General features: G+C 32.8%; 1 protein-coding gene across 5 annotated transcripts in view; it reads left to right on the forward strand.

Annotated features, from left to right (window-relative positions):
* Window positions 1–13435, forward strand: part of drpr (multiple EGF like domains draper) — a 117535-nt gene that overhangs the window by 84062 nt on the left and 20038 nt on the right. For all 5 annotated transcript variants that reach the window (XM_075306554.1, XM_075306556.1, XM_075306555.1 and 2 more), the window contains one exon: window positions 7345–7476. In XM_075306554.1, coding sequence (XP_075162669.1) covers window positions 7345–7476 — 132 coding nt within the window. The remainder of the gene's footprint in view (window positions 1–7344; window positions 7477–13435) is intronic.

Consider the following 13435-nt stretch of genomic DNA (forward strand, 5'->3'; position numbering starts at 1 on the left):
ACTCGTCGCCAGCATAATAAGGAATCGTATGATGATTATCATACAGCTATTATGCAAATGAATCAGAGATTGAGGTGTCCATTATCCGATAGTACACTGATAGAAATTATGAGGGAGAATGTTAACAGTTAACTTAGGCTTATGCTTTTTGGGCGGGATTTTGGAGATGTTGACGAACTTCGCGAAATTGCAAGGAGAGCCGAGAGGATCATTAAAGAGAATAAATCTCCATCCAATCAAATCACAACTCGACAACGCCACATTAATGAACTTCGTTTCGAAGATCCAACTGACGAATCAGAGGGCGAAAACGATCCACAAATTGAGGTATTGAAAATTAATAAGCCCAATAACAAGAATGATTATTCTAGAATAAAATGTTGGAATTGCCTCAACATGGGACATAGTTTTATATATTGTCCTGAGACTGTTAGACACGTTTTTTGTTATAAGTGCGGTGAGAGAAATGTTACTACACTTCAGTGTAGCAATGCTCACAAGGGAAACCTTCGCAGGAGCGAGATGGCCACCGGGGACTCTCGTTCCTCAAATTAAACCCCGAGTCGCACTCGAGGACAGAGGAAGGTCTTCCACAGGAAGGTTTTCCTCCAATTCCGACACAATTGACCAGAGATGAATTTAATGACCAGTTTGCGGAGAAATACAGACCTTCATCGCGGATATTGAAATGTAGGGCTCGTTATAAGAAAAGGCTATATTTTAGGAAAGCTATCGAATCGACACATTTGTCCAATGCGGATGATGGTAGGCCATATGCCAAAATTAAAATATACGATCATGAGTTTATGTGTCTTTTAGATTCGGGTGCCAATGTCTCGGTCTTGGGGAAAGGTAGCCTGGATTTTGTCAACGAAAATAATGTCGAACTTAAGAATTTCAAGAGCAAGGTGTCAACTGCAGATGGTTCGGAAAATGTGATAGTAGGATATTGTTCTTTGCCTGTAGCATTCAGGGGTGTAACGAGAGTTGTGACATTTTATATAGTGCCAACTTTGACGCAACAGGGGTATTTAGGTGTAGATTTTTGGAGGCTGTATGGTATAGCTCCTCAAGTTATACCTCAGGTTGCAAGTATAGAGAAGACGTCGTCTTCTGATACACCTTTCCACAACCTAAGCCCAGAAGAGAAACTCCGTTTGGATATGACTGTTTCGAAATTTCCTTCATACGAAAAGTTGGGCCTCGGATGCACCCAACTAATTGAACACCGAATCGATACTGGAGTCTCTACTCCAGTGAAATCACGACACTACCCACTGTCTCCACCCAGACAGGCAGAGGTATACGAGGAATTGGATCGTTTGCTGGCTCTAGGAGTCATAGAGGAATCCAACTCCCCGTGGTGCAGCCCAATAGTCACCATTCGCAAACCCGGAAAGATTAGGCTGTGCCTGGACTGCCGTAAGATTAATGCCTTGACCAAGAAAGATTCTTATCCGTTGCCCCACATCAACGGACTCTTAAGCCGACTGAAAGACACCCATTTCATCACGGGCATTGATCTGAAGGATGCCTTTTTCCAGATAAAACTGTCAGATGACTCAAAAGAAAAGACGGCTTTTGCCGTACCAGGCAGACCCCTATACCAATACAGAGTCATGCCTTTCGGGGTTTGCAATGGTCCCCAGACCATGAGTCGTTTGATGGATAAGGCCATTCCTTCACGACTAAGAGACTCTGTTTTCATTTATCTGGACGATTTACTCGTTTGCAGCCATGATTTCGATAGCCACATAAAACTTCTCGAGGAGGTTGCCCAATGCCTCAAGTCCGCCGGACTCACCATTAATGTCGGCAAAAGCCGCTTTTGCCAGAAGGAAATACCCTATTTGGGATACATTATAGGGGGGGGTACACTACGGGTTAATCCTGAGAAAGTTGCCGCCATTGTACAATTTCCCATACCGAAGACCCCTAGGCAAGTTAGGCGTTTTGTTGGCATGGCCAACTGGTACAGGACTTTTATACCTAACTTTTCCAATTTATCTGGCCCTCTTACCGATTGTCTCAGCAAGTCGAACAAACCTTTTAAGTTGTCTAATGAAGCCGTAGAATCCTTTTCTGCTTTAAAAGATGCACTGTCGCGTGCACCGGTTCTTGCGGAACCAGATTTTGAACGGCCATTCGTGATTCAGTGTGACGCATCGCGCGTTGGGGTAGGTGGCGTTCTGTATCAGTTAGACGACTCGGGAAGGGAACGCCCAATAGCTTACGTTTCACAGAAGCTCAACAAGGCCCAGCGCAATTATACGGTAACTGAGCTAGAGTGCCTTGCAGCGATTGTAAGTGTAGAGCGTTTTCGGCAATACGTGGACGGGGTTCCCTTCACGATAGTCACGGACCACTCCAGCCTACGCTGGCTAATGAGCCTTAAGAATCTTTCCGGAAGACTGGCTCGATGGAGTCTAAAACTCCAAGCCTATGACTTCGTCATGGAGCACAGAAAGGGTTCATTGAACGTAGTACCGGATGCTCTTTCTAGATTCGATGTTGACGAGTTGCAAGTGACCCCTGCCTTACCTGAAGTTGATCTTTCCTCAAACGCTTTTAGTGAACCTGAATACATTGATTTGATAAATAGGGTCAAACGGAATAATGAGGCTTTACCTGATTTGAGTGTTGTTAATGATATTGTTTATAAAAGAGTCAAATTTCGTAATGGTATCGATAATGAAGACGAGCTATGGAAAATATGGTTACCTAGATCTCTTGTGGATGAGGTGATTGCAAAGTATCATGCAATTGGTTGCCATGGCGGTTGCCATAAGACATTGTGTCGAATAAGACAAAAATATTTTTGGCCCATGATGGCGAACGATGTTAGGAATTACATTAAGAGCTGCGATGATTGTAAAACCATTAAGCCTCAGAATCAAATGTCACGCCCACCCATGGGTAATCAGTTTCGCACAGTAAGACCATTTCAAAGATTATACTGCGACTTTTTGGGCCCATACCCATTAAGTAAGTCAAAGAATACGCAATTACTTATCGTTGTCGACCATATGACCAAATTTGTTTTTCTGAAACCGCTTCGGGCAGCTACTTCTGTAAGCGTAATTGATTTCTTGCGGAATGAAATTTTCTCCACTTTTGGGGTACCCCAGTTTGTCCATACGGACAACGCCAAACAATTTGTTTCGAAGGAGATTGAGGAGTTTTTCCTCGTTTATGGGATCTCCCATATCACCACGGGATTTTATTCTCCCCAAGCCAACTGCTCCGAAAGGGTGAACCGTGAAATTGTCTCAAAGATAAGGTATTATTTGAAGGATGACGCAGATCATACCAACTGGGATAGAGATTTGACAAATATACTTACGATATTGCGAAGCGATTTTCACTCCGCAATTCATTGTTCTCCCTACTACGCCGCCTTCGGGCAGAACATGATTTTGCATGCCACAACTTATGACATACTCGACAAACTTAACATCTTGACAGACGATACCGTTGTAGAGCATACTGACAGGCTTCAGAATATTCGCGAGAAGATATCTCGTAATTTGGAAATGGCACACCGAAAGTCGGACCTACAATACCAGATCAAGACCCGTGTCATTTATAGTGGGACAAGAGGTATTTAGGAAAAATCGCTCACAGAGCGATTTTAAAAAAGCGATCAACGCAAAATTCAACCCAAAATTTATCAAGTGCAGAATTCGGAACAAAAAAGGCAATAATCTCTATGATATAGAGGATATGCGTGGAAATTATGTCGGAAAGTATCACGCGTCGGATCTTCGCCCATAATGTTGATCGGCATTCGTTAATTGGCCCGGCTTCGTGGGTCGAGCCACACGCTAAGATGTTTAGGCAAATCACACCTTTTGCCCGGCTTCGAGGGTCGAGCCCCACCTGAGCTATCCTGCCTGTCCGTTCTTCAGTCGAGGACCTCGATACGGAGCAGGTTTGTAACGGATCGCTTTCATTGTGTTTCATAAAAACGTAAAGATCCCACGCATCGTATCGCGCAGACATATTAATTCGCAAACGCATTTGATGACTTCTTAGATATGGCAACTTGCTCATGTCTACACATACAAGGACACACGATACCGAAAGCAATCTAGAAAATTCCGAGAAAGCTTGGCGCAAAATTGATTTTTGTTACCTTTGGGTTTCTTTCGACGTCAATCGCCATACAATCGTCCTCAGTGAGGTGTAGATAGGCATTTGCCTCGTGCTTAATTTACATTACAACTCACGGGTATTGCTTTAAAAATATTAGTAATCTTTTTTTTTGACAAACCTGCTTATAAGTGAATTATTTTAAGAAAGTGCCGATATTTAGCAATATAATCTGTTCGACATCACAGCCTGAGTTGAGCTTATTTTGTTTTAAAATCTACTTTCCCCTTCGGGGACGTCACGTAGGTAAGCAAGTGTTTTCAGAAATTTATTGCAGGCGTGCATTACAATTATTTCCAAATTTCACGTAGGAAACTGCAAACACGTTGCACCAATAGACGGAGGAACAGAGTCCACACCGGCAAAGTAACCGTAGATCGTTGTCGCTCAAGCGAGGACTCCCACGCTGACTCCACAAAATTGGTGATAATTGAGGTTAACTACGCATGTCACAGGTCAATTCTTCGACATTGTATAGGCATTTCAAAATCTTAAGTGGCCCTGGAAGAGGTGAACATTTCTGCTTGCGATTCCAGTTGAATGCAGATCACCACCATAGTGTAGATTCACGCAAGGAAAAGTCATCAAAGTCATCGTATCAACCAATCCAGCCCTAAGTCGCCATTGGCGCAAATTGTGTTTTTTATTTTTAAATCGTGTGGATAGTTGCGGCTACCACACGTCCCAGCGTCCGGAGTCCCAACCTCCGTTGCAAATTGGAAATAACTATATCAACTCGGGTGATGTATAAATGAAGTACCAAAGCATGAAACAGTGAAAAGTCATAAAATTAGTTAAGAAATTATGCACACGCATATATACGTACATGTATGTAGGTGCATTTAGATATAACATATTTCGTCTGTTTTTGTTTACACATAAGTAAAACTAACTACTCATGTGTATTATGATCTAGCTTTGCTTAACATTCATATATTTAATTTTGATTACACAAGTAAGGCATAACTTATGTATTTTAGAATCTAGCGCTCTCGTACATGCACATACATACGTACACATTGAAGTAAATTTAACCAACAAAAAAAGAGATCTTAACGAAAAATGAATAACATACGTATGTGAGTGCATATATGAGACAGCATACTCTACACAATTTTATTGTCGATAAAGAGAAAAGTACATTCTGATTTGTCCGCGAGACAGCATTAATATTGCTAAACGTTGTTCTTTTCTCAAATTTTCTTTAACTCAACTAAACAGAAATGTGTATGTGTCCCTATGGAGTAATAGTAGAGAGAATTTGGTCCCAGCAACAACGAGCTCGTTAGGCAGGTTTGACATAATCTTAAACCCAACATTAGGGTGACCATATGACTTTATTTCTCTGTTTTGATGGGTTAAGTGCAGACAGTCATTTTTCTTACACTTTTATACCATGAATTATATACGTTTCGACTACTCATATTACTGCTTAAGCATTTTCACAATATTCTAAGGTTATTTCAGAAATTTTCAATTATACTATTTGGAATTACCTAACTATTATACTATTTGAATTATTTAAATAAGTATATAGTTATGTACTGAGTATATTAAACCAAAAATAGTATTATAATTAAATTCATGCTCTCTTCAGAACTTTTGTATAATTATTTAAAACTGTTTAAAGGCGTATTAAAGCATTTAGAGGTTTTATTTGATTCAAAATCGATCTCAAACATTTACGACATAGAATTATTCCATATTCATAATTATCCTATCTATACGTAAGAATTTAACCATGTACTTATTATTTTCCGAAATATATCAAAACGAATTTTTGTAAGTCTACAATGAAATTCTAAAACCTTTTTTCTTTTGAGGGATGCTGAGTGTAATAGTCATGTGAGTTTGTAGTGTGGTCATAATAGGGACAGCTTTTAAAATTAGGTACTTGGCTGTCATAGGCGTTATGGGAGGGTTAGATGTACCTCAATATGGCACACCACCTAGCCATATCACACAATGTAATAAGTTGGATAATTATTGTACAACCAAACAACATGATCGGATTTTTTTTTGGAAATATATATATTTAGACGGCATCGATATTTCTTTATATGCTACGCACTTAGAGCTCCGGGTCAAGAACCATCTATACCACCTGAGCTGGTCGGGAGATTTTTTCAGCTTGCCATGCCAAATTGACTCACAGGATGTAGTTCTAGAAAAATTTTGTTTTTAATGCGATTTTTGGCTGAGCCAATGTATCCAGTGCGTAACACACCCCACACTTGACCACATATCTTGGCGAGATCTAACCAATATCCTTGTAAAATCGCCACTGCTGAGTAGCAAAAATTGTAAATGTTACTCAAATTGTCTTGTATCTCGAATACATAAGTATCGCCTGATAAATCGCAAATGCTCTTTTGTACAATTGTCTCAAAATGTCTCTCGCTTCATATTTCCCATATTTTTTTATTAACATTGTGTTTCATTCCAGGGCGTTAGCCGATTTCAATTTTAATTCTAGAGATTTTGTAGAAGTACAAAAAATTGTCTCCATTATAAGTATTTGTATCTGGAAATGCAAACCTTTATATAGCTCCCAGCAAATTTGAAGTAGTTGAGATGGTAACACAAATGTTGGTCTACATGGTGGTGAAGGGTATAATATAGTCGGCCCCGCCCGACTTTAGACTTTACTTTCTTATTTTTTACTAAAATTGTGTTCCACCCTAGTGCATTAGCCGATTTAATTTTTGAGTCTATAGATTTTGTAGAAGTCTATCTAATCCTGTCCAGATCGAGCGATATTTAAGTGTGTGTATTTGGGACAAACCTTTATATATAGCACCCAACACATTTGACGGATGACGGATGATCGAAAATTTAGATCTACAAAGTGGTGCAGGGTATAATATAGTCGGACCCGCCCGACTTTAGACTTTCCTTAGTGATTTTAATTGACTTAATCTTTTGTCATTAACAATTTAAAATTTTTCAATCATTGACTTCATTAACTTAATGTTTTCATCTCGATTAAAAAGTTAATTGTATTAATTAATTTATTAATTTGAAGAAAATTTCAACTTTAATCAACTTTTTAATTGGAAATATTTTGGTGATATTTTTTTCTGTGATATATAGTGAATTACCAGGGATTACAAAAAATCCAATGTAAAGCTATTTTTTAATTTTTTTAATTTACCGTTAATATTTTAATCCACAATTTTTTTTTCATTGCAGAGGGTTATAAACGTAGTCCTGTGGACGATAGCTGTATACCTGAATGCAAGGAAAAATGTGTCCATGGAGTTTGTATTGCACCCAATAAGTGTAAATGTGAACATGGCTATGGAGGACCTTCATGCGATATAAGTTCGTTAAATGTTTCTTTTTTATTTTAACGTTTTTTTACATATTATTTGTAGCACACTTGAAAGCCTTCAGTGTTTTGTGTAGTACTATTGACCATGGGAAATTGAACTTTGTTTCGAGAAAAGTGAATTTTACTGAAAACTGAACATAAATTCGTTCTCATATTTAGGAGAGACCAAATCAATCAAATCACATTAGTACTGTGACCTAAAACTAACTACGGTGAATTAGTTTGTACAATTAGCCATCTTTATTTATTCAAAGTAATCAATTGTTTCCAATCTACGTAATATGCGGAATATTTCCCTTCAGGTATATCCATCAGTAGGGAGTAGTTGACTATGGATAAGTCAACTTTTTGTCAAAAAGGTCGACTCTTTGCCATCTTCCAAATCGACTACTTGACTTTTTTGAAAATGGTGTCATAATCGACTTTTTACGAAAACAATTAGAATTTGAAAGTGATATAGATCTTTTTATACTGCAATTGCAGAATCAAGGTTGGGTTAAGTATAGTCGCAGACTGATATTTCAGGTTCACTTAGACTATTCAGTCCATTGTGATACCAAAGTGGCAAACTTCTTTCTTGTTACGGAGTGCTCAATGACATGGGACCTCATTGCACCACGGTGGCCCCAACTGGAGATCCAGGGAGTATACCACATACAGAGGAGTTTCACAAAACCATCTCTACCTAATACCATCTCTACAAGGCTGATGACTGTCTAGAGACCAGATGAATGGTATGTGAGGTACGACCTCGATTCTTCAAATTCCCATTTTAGTTCTGAAACCGACTAATAACGAAGAATACCGAAGTGTTGTCATTCGCTTCAAATCACAAGGATGTTGTCTTATCATACGAAGTATTTATTTCTCACCAAGAAGTACACGTCTTCGAACCTAACCCATTTTGAGCAAATTTTACCAGATTCTACCAACTGCAAGCGTAGCTTAACCATCAGAGGAAAAAATATTTTTTTAAGGAATTATGTAAAGAAAATTATTTGTATAGAATTTGTTGTCAAAATTTTATTTCTATAGAGAATTTTGTCAAAATTTTATTTCTATAGAAAATTTTGTCAAAATTTTATTTCTATAGAAAATTTTGTCAAAATTTTATTTCCATAGACAATTTTGTCACAAGTTTAGTTCTATAGAAACTTTCCTCAAAATTTGATTTCAATATAGAAAATAGAAAATGTTGTCAAAAGTTTTTTTTATAGAAAAATTTGTCAAAATTTTATTTCTATACAGAATTATGCCAAAATTTGCAACGGGAGCCACCGTGGTGCAATGGTTAGCATGCCCGCCTTGGTCGGGCATGCTAACCATCGTGGGTTCGATTCCTGCTTCGACCGAACACCAAAAAGTTTTTCAGCGGTGGATTATCCCACCTCAGTAATGCTGGTGACATTTCTGAGGGTTTCAAAGCTTCTCTAAGTGGTTTCACTGCAATGTGGAACGCCGTTCGGACTCGGCTATAAAAAGGAGGTCCCTTGTCATTGAGCTTAACATGGAATCGGGCAGCACTCAGTGCTAAGAGAGAAGTTCACCAATGTGGTATCACAATGGGCTGAATAGTCTAAGTGAGCCTGATACATCGGGCTGCCACCTGACTTAACCTAACCTATGTCAAAATTTTATTTCTATACGAAAATTTTGTCAAAATGTTTTTCTATAGAAAATTTTGTCAACATTTTATTTCCATAGAATTTGTCACAAGTTTAGTTCTATAGAAACTTTTCTGAAAATTTGATTTCAATAAAATTTGTTTCTCGAAATTTTATTTCTATAGAAAATTTTGTCAACATTTTATTTTATAGGAAAATTTGTCAAAATTTTATTTCTATACGAAAGTTTTCTCAAAATATTATTTCTATAGAAATTTTTGTCAACAATTTATATTTATTGAAAATTTTGTCAAAATTTTATATCTATAGAAAATTTTGTCAAAATTTTATTTCTATAGAAATTTTTGTCAAAATTTTATTTCTCTAGAAAATTTTGTCAAACTTTTACTTCTATAGAAAATTTTGTCAAAATTTTATTTCTATAGAAAATGTTGTCAAAATTTTATTTCTATAGAAAATTTTGTCAAAATTTTATTTCTATAAAAAATTTTTCTATAGAAACTTTTCTGAAAATTTGATTTCAATAAAATTTTTTTTCTCAAAATTTTATTTCTATAGAAAATTTTGTCGACATTTTATTTTATAGGAAAATTTGTCAAAATTTTATTTCTATAGAGAATTATGTCAAAATTTTATTTCTATAGAGAATTTTGTCAACCTTTTATTTCTATACGAAAATTTTGTCAAAATTTTATTTGTATACAAATTTCTTTCAAAATATTATATCTACAGAAATTTTTGCCAAAATTTTATTTCTATAGAAAATTTTGTCAAAATTGTATTCCTATAGAAAATTTTGTACACATTTTATTTCTATAGAAAATTTTGTCAAAATTTTATTTCTATAGAAAATTTTGTCAAAATTTTATTTCTATAGAAAATTTTGTCCAAATTTTATTTCTATAGAAAATTTTGTCAAATTTTTATTTCTATAGAAAATTTTGTCAAATTTTTATTTCTATAGAAAATTTTGTCAAAATGTTATTTTATAGAAAATTTTGTCAAAGTTTTATTTCTTTAGAAAATTTTGTCAAAATTTTATTTCTATAGAAAATTTTGTCAAAATTTTATTTCTATAAAAAATTTTGTCAAAATTTTATTTCTATAGAAAATTTTGTCACTATTTTATTTCTATAGAAAATTTTGTAAAAATTTTATTTCTATAGAAAATTTTGTCAAAATTTTATTTCTATAGAAAATTTTGACAAAATTTTATTTCTATAGAAAATTTTGTCAAAATTTTATTTCTATAGAAAATGTTGTCAAAATTTTATTTCTATAGAAAATTTTGTCAAATTTTTATTTCTATAGAAAATTTTGTCAAAATTTTATTTCTATAGAAAATTTTGTCTAGTTTTTATTTCTATAGAAAATTTTGTCAAGTTTTTATTTCTATAGAAAATTTTGTCAAAATGTTACTTTATAGAAAATTTTGTCAAATTTTTATTTCTTTAGACAATTTTGTCAAATTTTTTTTCTACAGAAAATTTTGTCAAAATTTTATTTCTATAGAAAATTTTGTCAAAATTTTTTTCTATAAAAATGTTTTTCAAAATTTTATTTCTATACAAAATTTTGTACAAATTTTATATCTATAGAAAATTTTGTCAAAATTTTATTTCTATGGAAAATTTTGTCTAGTTTTTATTTCTATAGAAAATTTTGTCAAGTTTTTATTTCTATAGAAAATTTTGTCAAAATGTTACTTTATAGAAAATTTTGTCAAATTTTTATTTCTTTAGAAAATTTTGTCAAAATTTTTTTTCTGCAGAAAATTTTTTCAAAATTTTATTTCTATAGAAAATTTTGCCAACATTTTATTTCTATAGAAAATTTTGTCAAAATTTTATTTCTATAGAAATTTTGTCAAATTTTTATTTCTATATAAAATTTTGTCAAAATTTTATTTCTATAGAAAATTTTGTCAAACTTTTATTTCTATAGAAAATTTTGTCAAAATTTTATATCTATAGAAAATTTTGAAATAAAAACTTGACAAAATTTTCTATAGAAATAAAATTTTCTATAGAAATAAAATATTAATAATAAAATATTGACAGAATTTTCTATAGAAAAAATTTCTAGAGAAGTAAACTACTGAGAAAAAATTTATATAAAAATAAAATTTTGAGAAAATTTTCTATAGATATAAAATTTTGACAAAATTTTCTAAAGAAATAAAATCTTGACAAAATTTTGTATCTATAGATAATTTTCTCAAAATTTTATTTCTATATAAATTTTTTCTCAGTAGTGTACTTCTCTAGACATTTTTTCTCAAAAGTTTATTGCTCTAGAATTTTTTCTCATAATTTTATTTCTATAGAAAATTTTTGTCAAAATTTTATTTCTATAAAAATGTTTTTCAAAATTTTATTTCTATACAAAATTTTGTACAAATTTTATATCTATAGAAAATTTTGTCAAAATTTTATTTCTATGGAAAATTTTGTCTAGTTTTTATTTCTATAGAAAATTTTGTCAAGTTTTTATTTCTATAGAAAATTTTGTCAAAATGTTACTTTATAGAAAATTTTGTCAAATTTTTATTTCTTTAGAAAATTTTGTCAAAATTTTTTTTCTACAGAAAATTTTGTCAAAATTTTATTTCTGTTTTTTTTTTTTTTTTTTTTTTTTTTTTTTTTTTTTTTATTTCAGCTTAAAACCATACATTGACTAAACTACAAGAGTAGCTTAACCAACAGAGGAAAAGAATGTTTGTCAAATTTATTTGGGCAAAGCCCTATAGACTGCAAGATGGTTGGATGGACGCACGTTTCGGAATTACCACATTCCTCATCAGCATCCTCTACTTGCAGCAAAACTATCAACCAATTATCAGAATAAATTCAGGCAGTTTATTAAACCCAACAAAAACCACACTTGAACCCTCCGAAAAAAGGTTTTACATTGATAGCCGGCTTATGCCGAAATAAATTCGAAACAAACATATCTCTTTTCCTATGCCACTGTCAAATCATCGATTTGAATTCACATGGCTGGGTTTATTTTGAGCGTGCCTCCTCTTCTTTTTCATTTGTTTTGTTTTGTTATTGTTGGTTTTGTTCTTTAAGCATTGTTGTTGTTTTTTTTTTTTTATTTCAGCTTAAAACCATACATTGACTAAACTACAAGAGTAGCTTAACCAACAGAGGAAAAGAATGTTTGTCAAATTTATTTGGGCAAAGCCCTATAGACTGCAAGATGGTTGGATGGACGCACGTTTCGGAATTACCACATTCCTCATCAGCATCCTCTACTTGCAGCAAAACTATCAACCAATTATCAGAATAAATTCAGGCAGTTTATTAAACCCAACAAAAACCACACTTCGAATTTATTTCGGCATAAGCCGGCTATCAATGTAAAACCTTTTTTCGGAGGGTTCAAGTGTGGTTTTTGTGGTAATTCCGAAACGTGCGTCCATCCAACCATCTTGCAGTCTATAGGGCTTTGCCCAAATAAATTTGACAAACATTCTTTTCCTATGTTGGTTAAGCTACTCTTGTAGTTTAGTCAATGTATGGTTTTAAGCTGAAATAAAAAAAAAAAAAAAAAAAAACAACAACAACAATGCTTAAAGAACAAAACCAACAATAACAAAACAAAACAAATGAAAAAAAAAAAAAAAATTCTTTCTATAGAAAATTTTGCCAACATTCTATTTCTATAGAAAATTTTGTCAAAATTTTATTTCTATAGAAATTCTGTCAAATTTTTATTTCTATAGAAAATTTTGTCAAAATTTTATTTCTATAGAAAATTTTGTCAAAATTTTATTTCTATAGAAAATTTTGTCAAAATTTTATATCTATAGAAAATTTTGAAATAAAAACTTGACAAAATTTTCTATAGAAATAAAATTTTCTATAGAAATAAAATATTAATAATAAAATATTGACAGAATTTTCTATAGAAAAAATTTCTAGAGAAGTAAACTACTGAGAAAAAATTTATATAAAAATAAAATTTTGAGAAAATTTTCTATAGATATAAAATTTTGACAAAATTTTCTAAAGAAATAAAATTTTGACAAAATTTTGTATCTATAGATAATTTTCTCAAAATTTTATTTCTATATAAATTTTTTCTCAGTAGTGTACTTCTCTAGACATTTTTTCTCAAAAGTTTATTGCTCTAGAATTTTTTCTCATAATTTTATTTCTATAGAAAATTTTTGTCAAAATTTTATTTCTATAGAAAATTTTTGTCAACATTTTATTTCTATAGAAAAATTTCTCGAAATTTTATTCCTATTAAAAGTTTATTGCTCTAGATTTTTTTTCTCAAAATTTTATTTCTATAGAAAATTTTGTTAAAATGT

This window comes from Haematobia irritans, chromosome 4 (assembly GCF_050003625.1).
Source record: "Haematobia irritans isolate KBUSLIRL chromosome 4, ASM5000362v1, whole genome shotgun sequence".
Classification (NCBI taxonomy): domain Eukaryota; kingdom Metazoa; phylum Arthropoda; class Insecta; order Diptera; family Muscidae; genus Haematobia; species Haematobia irritans.